The 18,997-nt window shown below is 41.4% G+C and overlaps 1 protein-coding gene across 2 annotated transcripts in view; it reads left to right on the forward strand.

Moving 5' to 3' along the window:
* LOC115201387 (ubiquitin carboxyl-terminal hydrolase 42) overlaps positions 1 to 18,997 on the forward strand; it is a 37,292-nt gene that overhangs the window by 7,517 nt on the left and 10,778 nt on the right. For both annotated transcript variants that reach the window (XM_029764967.1, XM_029764968.1), the window contains exon 2: positions 17,270 to 17,528. In XM_029764967.1, coding sequence (XP_029620827.1) covers positions 17,279 to 17,528 — 250 coding nt within the window. In that variant the 5' untranslated portion in view covers positions 17,270 to 17,278. The remainder of the gene's footprint in view (positions 1 to 17,269; positions 17,529 to 18,997) is intronic.

The raw sequence follows: 18,997 nt of genomic DNA on the forward strand, positions 1-18,997 counted from the left end.
TGTCTAAATAGCTAGCCCTGTGATGCCGGGCTATGTACTTAGAATATTGCAAAATGTGCTTCATCCGAAAAGCTATTTTAAAATCGGACATATCGAGTGCATAGAGGAGTTCTGTATCTATAATTCTTAAAATAATTGTTATGCTTTTTGTGAACGTTTATCGCGAGTAATTTAGTAAATTCACCGGAAGTGTTCGGTGGGAATGCTAGTTCTGAACGTCACATGCTAATGTAAAAAGCTGGTTTTTGATATAAATATGAACTTGATTGAACAGACATGCATGTATTGTATAACATAATGTCCTAGGTGTGTCATCTGATGAAGATCATCAAAGGTTAGTGCTGCATTTAGCTGTGGTTTTGTTTTTTGTGACATTATATGCTAGCTTGAAAAATGGGTGTCTGATTATTTCTGGCTGGGCACTCTGCTGACATAATCTAATGTTTTGCTTTCGCTGTAAAGCCTTTTTGAAATCGGACAGTGTGGTTAGATTAACGAGAGTCTTGTCTTTAAATAGCTGTAAAATAGTCATATGTTTGAAAAATGGAAGTTTTCGGATTTTAGAGGAGTTTGTATTTCGCTCCACGCCCATCATTGGATATTGGAGCAGACGTTCCGCTAGCGGAACATCTAGATGTAAGAGGTTTTAAGTCCAAATACCTCCTCTTGTTCGCGTGTTCAGTCCACTACTCCAAATGCAGGAAGCGTGCGCAAATGTCACAACGAAATGTAAAAAAAAGTTATATTTACGTTCGTAGAAATGTAAAACGATGTATAGCATCAATCTTTAGGATGTTTTTAACATAAATCTTCAGTAATATTCCAACCTGACAATTCCAATGTCTTTAGAAAAGAGAAGGAACACAGCTAACTCTCACGTGAGCGCGCGCCTCTGAGCTCATGTCATTTCCTCACTCATCAACTTCCAGGCCCTCTTGTTCGCTCTACATTCACAGTAGAAGCATGAAACAACGTTCTAAAGACTGTTGACATCTAGTGGAAGCCGTAGGAAGTGCAAAATGAACCCTAAGTCACTGTATACTGGATAGGGAATCACTTAAACTACAAACCTCAGATTTCCACACTTCCTGGTTGGATTTTTCTCAGGTTTTTGCCTGCCATATGAGTTCTGTTATACTCACAGACATCATTCAAACAGTTTTAGAGTGTTTTCTATCCAAATCTACTAATAATATGCATATCCTACCTTCTGAGCCTGAGTAACAGGCAGTTTAAAACCTCTTGCGCATATCATCCCGTTAGCGGGATCATTTTCCAGCGAAAACTCCTAGCAACATTAGCATAACGAAATTCAATATTTTTTTTTTTCAAATATAGGGCTGTCTCATATCGTTTTATAGATACACCTCTCTTGAATCGACCCTCGTTGTCCGATTTCAAAAAGGTTTTACAGGAAAAGCACAATATTAGATTATGTTAGAGGAGTACATGGTAAAAGTCGCATCATATGAATTTTCCGAGCAAGCACACCCATCACATATAACCAAAAAACAGCTAAATGCAGCACTAACCTTTTACAAACTTCATCAGATGACACACCTAGGACATCATGTTACACACAGCATGCAATCTTTTGTTCAATAAAGGTCATATTTCTATATAAAAACAGCATTTTACATCGGCACCTGACGTTGACTAACTATTTTCCCATAAAATGCGTCCCGGGAAACAGTGCTACAATTTTATAAATTACTATTCGAAAACGATTTTTTTGTTTTATGTTGTCAATCTAAGATTTATAGATGAATATCTCTTGAAAACACCCGTCATAACAGATTTTAAATTAACTTTACAGGGTAATCACACTTTGAGATCAAAGGGGATGCGATACCCAGAAAATGAGCTCGAAAGCCTAGCTCGGCGCCATCTTTGAACAATTGCAAATCACATCTGATATTGTATAATATCGCCAATAATCCCTCACCTTTAGTTGTCTTCATCAGAAAGCACTTCCCGATATCCCAGGTCCATGACAAATGTATTTTCGGTCGAAAAAGTCCATGCTTTATGTTCCATTAGCTTCCTGTTGTTAGCGCGTCCTAAGGCTGTAATCAAATGTTGATCCGTGCGCGGCACCTGGCTGACGATAAATGACTGTTTACTGTCAGTTAGGTTCGTTCAAACATGTCAAACGTTGTATAAAATAATCGTCAGGGCCTGTTTCAACAAGAGAGCCAATCAGATTCGAGTGGGACGATTTCATTGTGTTTCAAAAGGTTTCCAAAGGTGGGGGCAGACACGGCCGCCGACGTCACAATGCTGATGGCCCTACTACAGTGACCAATTGCCACATCGTCTCTTTCACTGAGTTTCGACCGCAGAACCCTCAAAACACTTTGTAAAGACTGGGGACATCTAGTGGAAGCACTGGAAAGTGCTCAATTATCATTTTTTCACGTTGTGAATTATAGGTAAGGCTGTGAAGTCGAGTCGACAATTCAGATTCCCCTTCCTGGTTCAATCGGTCTCGGGGTTTTGACTGCCATACGAGTTCTGTTATACTCACAGACACCATTCAAACAGTTTTAGAAAATTTAGGGTGTTTTCTATCCATATAAAATAAGTATATGCATGTCCTAGCTTCTGACTTTGATTAGTAGGCCGTTGAAAATGGGAACGATTTTTTTTCAAAATGCGCTGTGGCGCCCCCTATCCTAGGGTAACGTCAAGAGGTTAATTTGGGCACACCTTTCATCCGGATGTCAAAATACTGCCCCCTACCCTAGAGAAGTTAATGTTGTAAATGACTATGTCTACATTGTATTTCTGATCAATTTGATGTTATTTTAATGGAGAAAAAATGTGCTTTTCTTTAAAAAATAAGGACATTTCTAAGTGACTTTTGAACGGTAGTGTGTATATATGAATTAAATGGCCACCTTGTACCTATGTTTGTCCTCGGTAGTTGCGTGCCTTTGTTTGCTGAAATTCCCCCCAAAAATGTAATAACTGTTAATCAAATATGTCCATCGACTGTTTGCTTATTTGCTGTTGCCCTAAAACGGCAAGTCATCGCAAATGCGCATGTGCCAATTGAAACTTAACAAGGAAGCAGTCGGTGGTATTTAATTAATGCTTTTTGAAAAAGTATTGATATCTGCAAACAAAGGCATGCAACTACAGAGACCAAACATGGGTAGAAGGTGGGTACAAAGTATTGACCTTGAGCGAATCGATGTAGTCTGAGCTAGATTCCACAAAGCCTGGTCTCTGCTCCACGTTGTTGGTAAAGTTAATCAGAAACTTCCTTGACCGGGGAGTTTAGTCCACCGGGACCTTAAAAATGCTTGATAATGTATGTGATATCAACAGAGAGGAGGTATATATGTTCTAGGTAACCTAAATATTGATTGGCTTTTTTATAGGGAACGTGGGGATACCTAGTCAGTTTTACAGATGAATGCCTTCAACTGAAATGTGTCTATCACATTTAACTAAGCCATAATCGTCATCCACATCTTCGGCGCCCGGGGAACAGTGGGTTAACTGCCTTGCTCAGGGGCAGAACTACAGATTTTTACCTTGTCAGCTCAGGGATTCGATCCAGCAACCTTTAGATTACTGTCCCAAAGCTCTAACCGCTAGGCTACCTGCCTAGTCCACTCAAGAAGAATCTTCAAACTGTAAGCAGTGCCTTCAACCTGAACCAGGTTATCAGTCAACCCTACCAGGGTATTTACAAATAGCACAGGAATGAAATCGCTTGACACATTTAAGAAATTGCTTATTCCAGTTACTAATAAGCAAGCACCCATTAAGAAAATGACTAAAAATGGTTAATTCCCCGTGGATTGATGAGGAATTGAAGATTGTTTACTGTTGAGAGAGGGTTGAGGCAAAAGGAATTGCAAATAAGTCTGGCTGCACAGATGACTGGGAAACGTGTACTGTATATTGAGAAGTCGTGGTTAAACTAAACAAATACAAAAATAAATTATATAAAGAATGATACTAAAAAGTTTGAGTTCCTTAAATGAAATTTGAAGTTCGAAAGGATAGTTTCTGGATTTTACCATATTACTGTAATTTCCGGACTATTAAGCGCACCTAAATATAAGCCGCACCCACTGAATTTAAAAAAATATATATATTTTGAACATAAATAAGCCGCACATGTCTATAAGCCGCAGGTGCCTACTGGTACATTGAAACAAATAAACTTTACACAGGCTTTAACGAAACACGGCTTGTAACAAAAATAAATAGGCTTTAACGAAACATGGCTTGTAACAAAAATAAAAAAAATTAGCAGTAAACAGTAGCCTACCAAGAAAGTCATTGCTCCAGACCAAGCTCCCGTGCAGTAGCTCTATTTCCTTTTCCAACAGCCAGATCAATCGCCTTCAACTTGAAAGCTGCATCATATGCATTTCTCCGTGTCTTTGCCATGATGAGGGTGACAAAATGACTACCGTAATCAGAATGATGGGAAGTTTGAGAGCTCTCGATTGAATCTAAACAGTAAACAAAAAAGTTGTTTGACCTTAACCCGTTCGGCAATTTCATTGGTCTAATGAAAGCTTCATGCCGCAAAAAAACTGAGCACGTCACAGAATGTGTTTTTTTAATTTTTTAATTTTAATTTTTTTTTTAATTTGAAAGCGGGAAAAATCCATATTAGCCGCGTCATTGTTTAAGCCGCGAAGTTCAAAGCGTGGGAAAAAAGTAGCGGCTTATAGTCCGGAAATTACGGTAATGACCAACGGCTTGTATTTCTGGGTGTTTATTATAATTAAGTCTATGATTTTTATGGAGCGGTCTGACTGAGCGTTGGTAGGCGTCAGCAGGCTCGTAAGCATTCATTCAAACTTGACTGCATTTGCCAGCAGCTCTTAGCATTGCTTGCTTCACATAGCTGTTAATGACTTCAAGCTTATCAACTCCTGAGATTAGGCTGGCAATACCAATGTGCCTATTAGAACATCTAATAGTCAAAGGTATATGAAATACAAATGGTATGGAGAGAAATAGTCGACGAGTCTTAATTCCTATAATAACTACAACCTAAAACTTCTTAACTGGGAATATTGAACCACCAGCTTTCAAATGTTCTGAACAAGGAACTTAAACGTGTGTGTGTGTGTGTGTGTGTGTGTGTGTGTGTGTGTGTGTGTGTGTGTGTGTGTGTGTGTGTGTGTGTGTGTGTGTGTGTGTGTGTGTGTGTGTGTGTGTGTGTGTGTGTGTGTGTGTGTGTGTGTGTGTGTGTGTATATATATATATATATATATATATATATATATATATATATATATATATATATATATATATATATATATATATTTATTTATTTATTTTTTAAAAATTTTTAAAATTTTTATTTCACCTTTATTTAACCAGGTAGGCAAGTTGAGAACAAGTTCTCATTTACAATATTATATATATTATATTATTTATATATATATATATATATATATATATATATATATATATAATTAAATCGGTCTCTGCTTTTTTGGGTCCTCCAATAATCGGTATCGGCATTGAAAAATCTTACTCGGTCGACCTCTACAACACATCCCTTCAAAACTGACAATTATGAAAGACAAGCTTTGTAATTTTGTAAAGTGAGTGTGGAAGTGGTGAAAAAATTGTGTATCAACAATAACAAACCACCTGGGTCTGACAACTTGGAGGGAAAATTACTGAGGATGATAGCGCACCATATTTCCAATCCTTTTTACCATCTCTTCAGTCTAAACCTACTGGAAAGTGTGTGCCCTCAGGCCTGGAGGGAAGCAAAAGTAATTCCGCTACCCAGGAATAGTTAAGCCCCCTTTACTGGCTCAAATAGCCGACCAATCAGCCTGTTACCAACCCTTAGTGAACTTTTGGAAAATACTGTGTTTGACCACATACAATGCTATTTTACAGTAAATGAATTAATAGATTAGTTGCATGCTTATAGGGAAGGGCATTCAACATGTACAGCACTAACACAAATTACTGTTGATTTTGGCTGAGAGAAATTGATAAAAAGATTGGGAGCTGTTTTGTTAGACTTTAGTGCCGCTTTTGACATTATTGTTCATAATCTGATGCTGAAAAAACGTGTGTTATGGCTTTACATCTGCTATATCGTGGATCGAGAGTTACCTGTCGAACAGAACACAGACAGTGTGTTCTTAAACATTTTACCCCCTTTTTCTCGCCAATTTCATTACTTTTACATTTTAGTCATTTAGCAGATGCTTTTATCCAGAGCGACTTACAGTAGTGAATGCATACATTTCATGCTTTTTTTTATTTTAATTTAAAAAAAAATGTAATTGTACTGGCCCCCCGTGGGAATTGAACCCACAACCCTGGCATTGCAAACACCATGCTCTATCAACTGAGCCACAGGGAAGCTGTGATCTCTGTTTGGTAGTTCGTCTTGTCCCATCGCTGCTACTCCCGTACGGAATCCGGAGAGGCAAAGGTCAAGAGCTGTGCGTCCTCCGAAGCACAACCCTGCCAAGACGCACTGCTTCTTGACACACTGCTCGCTTAACTCGAAAGCCAGCATCACCAATGTTTCAGAGGAAATACCGTACAACTGGCGACCGTGTCAGCGTGCATGTGCCCTGCCCGCCACAGGAGTCGCTAGAGCGCGATGGGATAAGGACATCCTGGCCGGTCAAACCCGGGTGTGTAGTGATGCCTCAAGCACTGTGATGCAGTGCCTTAGACCGCTGCGCCACTCGGGAGGCCCCACAGAGGGTGTTCTGTGGGGCCTCCTTCTGTAAAAAGATTCCAAGATGGCGTAGCAGTCAGGCATCTTGTCGTGTCCCGTGTGTGTATCTTTTTTTTCTTCGTATATTTTTTAACCTCAATTTCAACATACACTCCTGCAACCCGCCTCACCCAATGTGGTATAGATTTGCTATTTTCTATACTTTATAACCGGAACCCCAACAGAAGCTGGCCAGCTAACTAGCTAGTAGTCAGTTAGCCACTGCTAGCGGTCATCAGCTAACCTCAGCCCGGTCAACTCCTGCCAGTCTGCACATCTACCACATCTCCGGATTCCTACTGCAAGCTCTAACCTTTTCACCTGGATTATCGCAGCTAGCTAGCTGCTATCCGAGTGGCTACTCCTGGCTAACGTCTCTGTCCTGAAGCAAGCACCAGTTAGCCTGGAGCTAGCCACGTGCTAGGCCCATCTCCCAGCTCGCTGAAGAGGTTCATCGGCCACTTCTTGGGCTACAATACCTATTTTGCCAGTTGGCCTGGACCCCTTTTACTGCCGACACGGAGCCCTGTCGATCCATCACGACTGGTCTACCGACATAATCCGCCCGAGGGGGTTTCAACAGGCTCCTCCGTCGCGACGTCCCCTGAAGACTCATCTGCTAGCCCCGGACCGCTAGCTGTCTGAATCGCCGTGTCTCCAGCTCGCCTAGCTACTCACTGGACCCTATGATCACTCTGCTACGCATGCCTCTTCACTCATAGATATCATCCTGCCCAACTTGCCCTCTAAATACACCTCTGCTGTCTTCAACCAGGATCTCAGCGATCACTGCCTCATTGCCTACGTCCGTAGTGGGTCTGCGGTCATATGCCTTGTCCATTGCTGTTTGGTTAGTGATTGTCTTATTTCACTGTAAAGCCTCCAGCCCTGCTCAAAATGCCTTAGCTAGCCCTTTTGTTCCACCTCCCACACATGCGGTGACCTCACCTGGTTTAAATGGTGTCTCTAGAGACAAAACCTCTATCACCATCACTCAATGCCTAGGTTTACCTCCACTGTGTTCACATCCTACCATACCCTTGTTTGTACATTATGCCTTGAATCTATTCTTCTGCGCCCAGAAACTTGCTCCTTTTACTCTTTGTTCCGAACGCACTAGACGACCAGTTCTTATAGCCTTTAGCTGTACCTTTTATACTACTCCTCCTCTGTTCTTCTGGTGATGTAGCGGTTAATCCAGGTCCCTGCAGGGCCTAGCTCCACTCCCGTTCCCCAGGCGCCCTCATTTGTTGACTTCTGTACCCGTAAAAGCCTTGGTTTCATGCATGTTAACATTAGAAGCCTTCTTCCTAAATTTGTTTTATTCACTGCCAACCTGGATGTCCTAGCCGTGTCTGAATCCTGGCTTAGGAAGGCCACCAATAATCCTGAAATTTCCATCCCCAACTATAACATTTTCTGACAAGATAGAACTGCCGAAGGGGGCGGAGTTTCAATCTACTGCAGAGATTGACAGAACTCTGCAGGCTTACTATCCAGGTCTGTGCCCAAACAATTCGAGCTTTTACTTTTAAAAATCCACCTTTCCAGAAACAAGTCTCTCACCGTCGCCGCTTGTTATAGATCACCTTCAGCCCCCAGCTGTGCCCTGGACACCATATGTGAATTGATTGCTCCCCATCTATCTTCAGAACTCTTAGTGTTTAGGTGACCTAAACTGGGATATGCTTAACACCTCGGCCGTCCTACAATCTAAGCTAGATGCCTCAACCTCACCCAAATTATCATAAAACCTACCAGGTACAACCCCAAATCCGTAAACTCGGGCACCCTCATAGATATCATCCTGCCCAACTTGCCCTCTAAATACACCTCTGCTGTCTTCAACCAGGATCTCAGCGATCACTGCCTCATTGCCTACGTCCGTAATGGGTCTGCGGTCAAATGACCACCCCTCATCACTGTCAAACGCTCCTTAAAACACTTCAGCGAGCAGGCCTTTCTAATCGACCTGGCCCGTGTATCCTAGAAGGATATTGACCTCATTCCGTCAGAGGATGCCTGGTTATTCTCTAAAAGTACTTTCCTCACCATTTTAAATAAGCATGCCCCATTCAAAAAATGTAGAACCAGGAACAGATATAGCCCTTGGTTCACTCCAGACCTGACTGCCCTTGACCAGCACAAAAACATCCTGTGGCATACTGCATTAGCATCGAATAGCCCCCGTGATATGCAACTTTTCAGGGAAGTTAGGAACCAATATTTCACAGGCAGTTAGGAAAGCAAAGGCTAGCTTTTTCTAACAGAAATTTACATCCTGTAGCACAAACTCTAAAAAGTTGTGGGACACTGTAAAGTCTATGGAGAATAAGAGCACCTCCTCCCAGCTGCCCACTGCACTGAGGCTAGGAAACACTGTCACCACCGATAAATCCACGATAATTGACCGTTTCAATAAGCATTTTTCTACTGCTGGCCATGCTTTCCACCTGGCTACCCCTACCCCGGTCAACAGCTCTGTACCCCACACAGCAACTTGCCCAAGCCTCCCCATTTCTCCTTCACCCAAATCCAGATAGCTAATGTTCTGAAAGAGCTGTGAAATCTGGACCCCTACAAATCAGCTGGGCTGGACAATCTGGACCCTCTCTTTCTAAAATTGTTGCAACCCCTATTACTAGCCTGTTCAACCTCTTTCATATCGTCTGAGATCCCCAAAGATTGGAAAGCTGCCGCGGTCATCCCCCTCTTCAAAGGGGGAGACATTCTAGACCCAAACTGTTACAGACCTATATCTATCCTACCCTGCCTTTCTAAGGTCTTCGAAAGCCAAGTTAACAAACAGATCACCGACCATTTGGAATCCCACCGTACCTTCTCCGCTATGCAATCTGTTTTCCGAGCTGTTCATGGGTGCACCTCAGCCATGCTCAAGGTCCTGAAAGTTATCATAACCGCCATTGCTAAAAGACAATACTGTGCAGCTGTATTCATCGACCTGGCCAAGGCTTTCGACTCTGTCAATCACCACAATCTTATCGGCAGACTCAACAGCCTTGGTTTCTCAAATGACTGCCTCGCCTGGTTCACCAACTGCTTCTCAGATAGAGTTCAGTGTGTCAAATCGGAGGGCCTGTTGTCTAGACCCCTTGCAGTCTCTATGGGGGTGCCACAGGGTTCAATTATCGGGCGGACTCTTTTCTCTGTATATATCAATGATGTCGCTCTTGCTGCTGGTGATTCTCTGATCCAGCTCTACGCAGACAACACCATTCTGTATACTTCTGGCCCTTCTTTGGAAACTGTGTTAACTAACCTCCAGGCGAGCTTCAATGCCATACAACGCACCTTCCGTGGCCTCCAACTGCTCTTAATTGCTAGAAAAAGCTAAATGCTTGCTCTTCAACCGATCACTGTCTGCACCTGCCCGCCCGTCTAGCATCACTACTTGGACGGTTCTGACTTAGAATATGTGGACGACTACAAATACCTAGGTGTCTGGTTAGACCGTAAACTCTCCTTCCAGACTCGCATTAAGCATCTCCAATCCAAAATTAAATCTAGAATCGGCTTCCTATTTCGCAACAAAGCATCCTTCACTCATGCTGCCAAACATACCCTCGTAAAACTGACTATCCTACCGATCCTTGACTTCGGTGATGTCATTTACAGAATAGCCTCCAACACTCTACTCAGCAAATTGGATGCGGTCTATCACAGTGCCATCCGTTTGGTCACCAAAGCCCCATCTACTGGCTCATATTCGTCGCCAAACCCACTGGCTCCAGGTCATCTATCAGTCTTTGCTAGGTAAAGTCCGCCTTATTTCAGCTCACTGGTCACCATAGCAGCCCCCACCCGTAGCACACACTCCAGCAGGTATATTAAACTGGTCACCCCCAAAGCCAATTCCTCCTTTGGTCACCTTTCCTTCCAGTTCTCTGCTGCCAATGACTGGAACAAATTGCAAAAATCACTGAAGCTGGAGACTCCTATCTCCCTCATTAACTTTAAGCATCAGCTGTCAGAGCAGCTTACAGATCATGCACCTGTACACAGCCCATCTGTAAGTAGCCCATCCAACTACCTAATCCCCATATTTATTTTTTGTTGTTGCTCCTTTTCACTTCAGTATCTCTACTTGCACATTCATCTTCTGCACATCTATCACTCCAGTGTTTCATTGCTCAATTGTTATTACTTTGCCATTATGGCCTATTTATTGCCTTACCTCCCTAATCTTACTTCATTTGCACACACTGTATATAGACTTTTCTATTGTGTTATTGACTGTACGTTCTGTTTATTCCATGTGTAACTCTGTGTTGTTTGTGTTGCACTGCTTTGCTTTATCTTGGCCAGGTCGCAGTTGTAAATGAGAACTTGTTCTCAACTGGCCTACCTGGTAGGTTAAAGGTGAAATAAAAAATAAATAAAATGGAAGCCTCCAACATAATCCAGGTAGTCGGGCATTCCCCAGGGCAGTTGTCTAGGCCCCTTGCTTTAAAAAAAAATATTCACTAATGATCTGGCACTGCGTAAAGCCTGTGTATCTATTAACCTCTCTAGGGCAGGTGGCACCAAATCGTCCCACCTACGTAACAGCCAGTTGAATCCTGTGGCGCGATTTTCAAATACCTTAGAAATGCTATTACTTCAATTTCTCAAACATATGACTATTTTACAGCTATTTAAAGACAAGACTCTCGTTAATCTAACCCCACTGTCCGATTTCAAAAAGGCTTTACAACGAAAGCAAAACATTAGATTATGTCAGCAGAGTACCCAGCCAGAAATAATCAGACACCCATTTTTCAAGCTAGCATATAATGTCACAAAAAACAAAACCACAGCTAAATGCAGCACTAACCTTTGATTATCTTCATCAGATGACACACCTAGGACATTATGTTATACAATGCATGCATGTTTTGTTCAATCAAGTTCATATTTATATCAAAAACCAGCTTTTTTACATTAGCATGTGACGTTCAGAACTAGCATACCCCCGCAAACTTACGGTGAATTTACTAAATTACTCACGATAAACGTTCACAAAAAACATAACAATTATTTTAAGAATTATAGATACAGAACTCCTCTATGCACTCTATGTCCGATTTTAAAATAGCTTTTCGGTGAAAGCACATTTTGCAATATTCTCAGTAGATAGCCCAGCCATCACGGCTAGCTATTTAGACACCCAGCAAGTTTAGCCTTCACCAAACTCCGATTTACTATTAGAAAAGTTTGATTACCTTTGGTGTTCTTCGTCAGAATGCACTCCCAGGACTTCTACTTCAATAACAAATGTTGGTTTGGTCCCAGATAATCCATAGTTATATCCAAACAGCGGTGTTTTGTTTGTGCGTTCAAGACACTATCCGAATGGTGAAGAAGGGTTACGAGCACGACGCATTTCGTGACAAAAAAATTCAAAAAATTCCATTACCGTAATTCGAAGCATGTCAACCGAAAATAATTGTTTTTTGTGAACGTTTATCGTGAGTAATTTAGTCAATTCACCGGAAGTGTTCGGTGGGAATGCTAGTTCTGAACGTCACATGCTAATGTAAAAAGCTGGTTTTTGATATAAATGTGAACTTGATTGAATAAAACATGCATGTATTGTATAACATAATGTCCTAGGCGTGTCATCTGATGAAGATCATCAAAGGTTAGTGCTGCATTTAGCTGTGGTTTTGGTTTTTGTGACATTATATGCTAGCTTGAAAAATGGGTGTCTGATTATTTCTGGCTGGGTACTCTGCTGACATAATCTAATGTTTTGCTTTCGCTGTAAAGCCTTTTTGAAATTGGACATTGTGGTTAGATAAAGGAGAGTCTTGTCTTTAAAATGCTGTAAAATAGTCATATGTTTGAGAAATTGAAGTTTTGGGATTTTTGAGGAATTTGTAATTCGCGCCACGCCTATCATTGGATATTGGAGCAGGTGTTCCGCTAGCGGAACGTCTAGATGTAAGAGGTTTTAAGGGGTGGCTCTCCCATAGGCACCAATACCAAAGATGCTGTGCCAATGCGATAGCAGCCGGGTCTGGTTAGTTCATTGACTAACCAGAAAAAATGAGGGAGTGGGATGCCTAGCTTCCTCTTCAGTCTCTGGTTTCATTTTGGTGATTGTTCCTGTATGTCATTACTACTATCTACAATGTTGTTCATTTGACTTCAGTTTTAGCTAGCTAATAACATTATCAATCACTACTACTGACTGGTAGTGTAGTGATATCATTTGGTGACATTTTAGTACAGTTTTGTGTGTCTCAAACGTATCTACTAGCTATATATGCAACCAGTGTGTCCCAGATGCAACTCAAACGCTGACCCCTAGACCCTATACACTTGTGGTAGTTGGAAGGATCTAATTAGTTGCAATATGATGAAACTTCCACCTAACCTATCAGGACAAGGTGAAGCTATTTCAATATTGTTTGCACTTGTTGAATTTTCTCAGATCTCCACTGGAGCATAGGGTCCATTTGGGATTTGGCCCTAGTCCCTGGAGCTTTGTTGTAATATTTTATTACAACTTGCAGTCACTAAACGTATCACTAAATCTGACTTGAAAGGGAGCTCTGTGTCGCATGTAAATTCAATGCAAAACATAAGCAGAGCATGCCTTTGGGGCTACTACACTGTCTGCAGAACTCATTTTCCCTCTGAGAGGCTACTTTTGCTTTTATATCCCACAGCCATGGTGTTGTCTACATGACTTGTGACCCATTTACACCTCCAGACAGACCACCTGCTGGTAATTTAGTGGGTCAATCCTGTTAGATGCTCTGTGTGATTGGCGCTACCTACGCACTGAAATCCTACCCGGCATATCTAACAATCTCAGTTGATTTATTTAGGCACTGGAAACATGTTAGTCACATTGTGACTAGAGGTCGACCAATTATGATTTTTCAACACCGATACCGATTATTGGAGGACCAAAAAAAGCCGATACTGATTAATCGGCCAATTTGTATTTTTTTTATTTTTTTATTTTTATTATTATTATTATTATTTTTTAAATAAATTTAAAAAACATATTTTTTTGTTTGTAATAATGACAATTACAACAATACTGAATGAACACTTATTTTAACTTAATACATAAATACTATCAATTTAGCCTCAAATAAATAATGAAAGTGTTCAATTTGGTTTAAATAATGCAAAAACAAAGTGTTGGAGAAGAAAGTAAAAGTGCAATATGTGCCATGTAAAAAAGCTAACGTTTAAGTTCCTTGCTCAGAACATGAGAACATATGAAAGCTGGTGGTTCCTTTTAACATGAGTCTTCAATATTCCCAGGTAAGAAGTTTTAGGTTGTAGTTATTATAGGAATTAGAGGACTATTTCTCTCTCTACGATTTGTACTTCATATACCTTTGACTATTGGATGTTTTTATAGGCACTTTAGTATTGCCAGTGTAACAGTATAGCTTCCGTCCCTCTCCTCGCTCCTACCTGGGCTCGAACCAGGAACACATCGACAACAGCCACCCTCGAAGCAGCGTTACCCATGCAGAGCAAGGGAAACAAGTACTCCAAGTCTCAGAGCAAGTGACGTTTGAAACGCTATTAGCGCGCACCCGCTAACTAACTAGCCATTTCACATCGGTTACACCAGCCTAATCTTGGGAGTTGATAGGCTTGAAGTCATAAACAGAGCAATGCTTGAAGAATTGCGAAGAGCTGCTGGCAAAACACACAAAGGTGCTGTTTGAATGAATGCTTACGAGCCTGCTGCTGCCTACCATCGCTCAGTCAGACTGCTCTATCAAATCATAGACTTAATTATAAAATAATAATACACAGAAATATGAGCCTTTGGTCATTAATATGGTCGAATCTGGAAACTATCATTTCGAAAACGAAACCGTTCCGTATTTTATCTAACGGGTGGCATCCCTAAGTCTAAATATTCCTGTTACATTGCCCAACCTTCACAACCTACATTGCACAACCAACATTGTCATAATTATGTACAATTCTGGCAAATTAATTACAGCCTTTGTTAGGAATAAATGGACTTCACACAGTCCGCAATGAGCCAGGCGGCCCTAACTGCTGTATATACCCTGACTGCTTGTGACACAAAGTGACACAAATTCATGTTAGCAGGCAATATTAACTAAATATGCAGGTTTAAAAATATATACTTGTGTATTGATTTTAAAGAAAGGCATTGATGTTTATGGTTAGGTACATTGGTGCAACGACAGTGCTTTTTTTTCGCAAATGCGCTTGTTAAATCATCACCCGTTTGTCGAAGTAGGCTGTGATTCGATGAGAAATTAACAGGCACTGCATCGATTATATGCAACGCAGGACAAGCTAGATAAACTAGCAATATCATCAACCATGTGTAGTTAACTAGTGATTATGTTAAGATTGATAGTTTTTTATAAGATAAATTTAATGCTAGCTAGCAACTTACTTTGGCTTCTTGCTGCCCTCGCGTAACAGGTAGTCAGCCTGCCATGCAGGCTCCTTGTGAAGTGCAATGTAAGGCAGGTGGTTAGAGCGTTGGACTAGTAACCGGAAGGTTGCAAAAACGAATCCCCGAATTCCCCCCCTGAACAAGGCAGTTAACCCCCGTTCCTAGGCCATCATTGAAAATAAGAATGTGTTCTTAACCTGTTTGGGATAGGGGGCAGTATTGAGAATTTTGGAAAAAATATGTGCCCATTTTTAACTGCCTCCTACACCAACTCAGAAGCTAGAATATGCATATTATTGTTCAGGTTTGGATAGAAAACACTCTGAATTTTCTAAAACTGTTTGAATGGTGTCTGTGAGTATAACAGAACTCCTATGGCAGGCAAAAACCTGACAAGGTTTCAAGCAGGAAGTACCCTGTCTGACAAGGAGTCGTGCGTCTTGCATCTGTTTATTGAAAAGTAAGGATCTTAGCTGTAACGTGACAATTCCCAGGGCTCCGATAGGCTCTCAGAACCCAGGAAATAACTGAAGGTTGACGAGGGAGCCTCAGGCTGAAACACATCATCGGCTTTGGTAAGTGGCGGCTCAGAGCACCTTTGAATGAGGCGCGTGCACGATTCGCTCCTGAGGATAAATTTAATTCGGCTGTTTAGGCTCAATGCATATTCCCGGTCGGAATATTATCACTTATCTACGAGATAAATGGCATAAAAATTGGTTTTAAACAGCGGTTGACATGCTTCGAAGTACGGTAATGGAATATTTAGACATTTTTGTCACGCCAATGCGCCATGCTCGAGACCGTGATGAAGCATTCTGATAGTGTCTAGAACTCACGAACAAAACGTCGCTGTTTGGATATAACGATGGATTATTTGGGACCAAACCAACATTTGTTATTGAAGTAGAAGTCCTGGCAGTGTATTCTGACGAAGAACAAGCAAGGTAAGAAAATTTTTCTTATAGGAAATGTGATTTTGGTGGAGGCTGACCTGGGTGGGTATCTAAATAGCTAGCCCTGTGATGCCGGGTTATGTACTTAGATTATTGCAAAATGTGCTTCATCCGAAAAGCTATTTTAAAATCGGACATATCGAGTGCATAGAGGAGTAATGTATCTATAATTCTTAAAATAATTGTTATGCTTTTTGTGAACGTTTATCGTGAGTAATTTAGCAAACTGTTAGTAAATTCCCCGGAAGTTTGCGGGGGTTATGCTTTTTCTGAACGTCACATGCTAATGTAAAAAGCTGTTTTTTGATATAAATATGAACTTGATTGAACAGACATGCATGTATTGTATAACACAATGTCCTAGGTGTGTCATCTGATGAAGATCATAAAAGGTTAGTGCTGCATTTAGCTGTGGTTTGGGTTTATGTGACATGATATGCTAGCTTGAAAAATGGGTGTCTGATTATTTCTGGCTGGGCACTCTGCTGACATAATCTAATGTTTTGCTTTCGTTGTAAAGCCTTTTTGAAATCGGACAGTGGGGTTAGATTAACGAGATTCTTGTCTTTAAATAGCTGTAAAATAGTCATATGTTTGAGAAATTGAAGTAATAGTATTTCTAACGATTCAAAAATCGCGCCACTGGATTTCAGTGGCTGTTACGTAGGTGGGACGAGTTCGTCCCACATGCGCCAGAGAGGTTAATCTGACTTGCCTAGTTAAATAAAGGTGTAAAAAATAAATAAAAAAAAAAACATTGTCAAATCGGTGGCCAAAAATACCGACTATGAAATCGGCCCTAATTAATCGTCTATTCCGATTATTTGGTCGACCTCTAATTGTGACATCATGATATTACAGACAATCCACTGTTGCTGTGCAGGTTCTTTAGAATACGAAAACATACAATTCCGTATAGTGCAGTGAATTCGGCATCTTCAAGTTGGATGATAGTACTGAACCATTTCATTTTCAGGAAATAATGTGAGTTTGAAATAGGATGTTTTTGGGTGGTTTATCGGCTGTTTCTGCAAATGTCTTTCATCCTCTAGCTACAGAGCTAGTCTTCAAGACCGTTCTCCCAACTAAGCACAGGTTAGTTGTAGTATCTAAAGAAACAGCATTATCTAACTTCCTCTGTATTTATTTGTTTTTGTCCAACAGCAATGAACAATGACCATAGTTGACAGATCTTCAGAGAAGTCTGACCACGAGTCAGTCGGGTGCAAGCGCTCCGGATCGCTGACCTTCCCCGGCGGCGACGGGAACGGGATGGACGGCGGCTGCTCCAGCTGGGGGGCGGGGGGCCCCTCGTCCTCCGACATCCCCAGGGTGAAGACAGGGGGCTGCATGGGCCCAACCCCTGGAGCCACTGTCTACAGCAGCAGTGCTGGCATCACCGCAGACAGGCCCAAGGAGCAAGGTGAGGAGGGTTGATGTGCTCAATTCTGAAGTCTTTTGACGCTAACAGAAAAGATCGGGCGTTTCCATCAAAGGACGCATGAGCACCAATGTGAAGTTCATAGCAGCATATCAAATTGAGTGTCAAATGAAGACCAAGTCTATATTTTTGGGAAATGAAGGCATTTTCCATCGTAAAAATTAGGCATAAGTAAAGGCTTTGATTTCTGGATAAACAGATGGAAAAGGGGTCTTAGAGTTTTTCTGGTAGATGTTTTCTATCAGAAATGCATCAAAACACAATGTTGACATAAACTAATGTCAACAATTGTATTTAGTAATTGAAATTGTTTACCTTCTGTAAGTTTAAGAAATATTGCCTTGTAATTCTGTTTCCAAAAACCCACATATCTTTAAAGGTGCTACACATGAATTTTTTTTTTAAATTGTTGCATTATAATTTCAGAAAATGTCCATAATATATCTGGCACTAATAGTGGAATGATAGTGTTTCACAGTATTACTTACCCACCAGTGTTGTGATTGGCTGGGATATTCACCCTAATATTGAGTTGACTAAAATGTAAATGATTTAACAAGCGACATCAATAAGGGATCATAGCCTTCACCTGGTCAGTCTATCATGGAAAGTGCAGGTGTCCTTAATGTTTTATACACTCAGTGAATATGGATAAGACCAATGATATCTGTGTTTGTGACCAGCTTTTTGCCTGTGACCAGCTTTTTGCCTGTTTCACTAATCCATCTCGGGGTAGGTGGCTTTCTGAGCAGTGTCTTTACAGCGAAGGGCAAAGTTTGCCTAGCAGTGTGCGTGCTCACTCCACCAGGGGTGTGGCGGCTGCTTGGGCATTGTTCGGGGGCATGATGATTGGTGATATCTGTGCTGCGGCGAGTTGGTGTTCTGTTTTGAGGTTTTATTGCTTGGATGTAACTGTTCCCAGTGTGGCTCATAGTCTTATGGCTGGGTCTGGGAGTGGTGGGAGCACAACCTGTGCGCTGCTTATCTGAGTTACCACAATTCCCTGTGGGTTTGGAACTTGGGCTGCCTTGGGGTGCAGCAGCGCGTAAAGCGCGCATTAGCAAGGTTACCACAGTTTCCTGTGGGTTTGAGCAGAAAGGTTCCTGCAGTTTTCCTGTGGGTTTTAGCCTCAGCATGCCGTGGTTCATCGACTATAGTCAATGCTATGCAGTGCGCGTGTGCGCTTTACAAAGTCACGACAGGTGTTCTTTTTGGACTTGCGGTTACTTGTACGCGTTCTGACATTTCAGGCTTGCACAGTAAGTATTGTTCTTGGAACCTTTGGGTCTATGGACTTGGGCTGCAGTGGCAGCGTGTCAATATCCATAGCCAAGTTACAGCAGGTTTTGGTTCCCAATATGGGACTCGACAGTTCAGGCCTCATGAGGCTCTGACAGTTCAGGCTTCTCAGATAAGTATTAAGGGGAAAAGGTGTCTTCTGTAACCCCTTT

Source organism: Salmo trutta, chromosome 10, assembly GCF_901001165.1.
Source record: "Salmo trutta chromosome 10, fSalTru1.1, whole genome shotgun sequence".
Lineage (NCBI taxonomy): Eukaryota > Metazoa > Chordata > Actinopteri > Salmoniformes > Salmonidae > Salmo > Salmo trutta.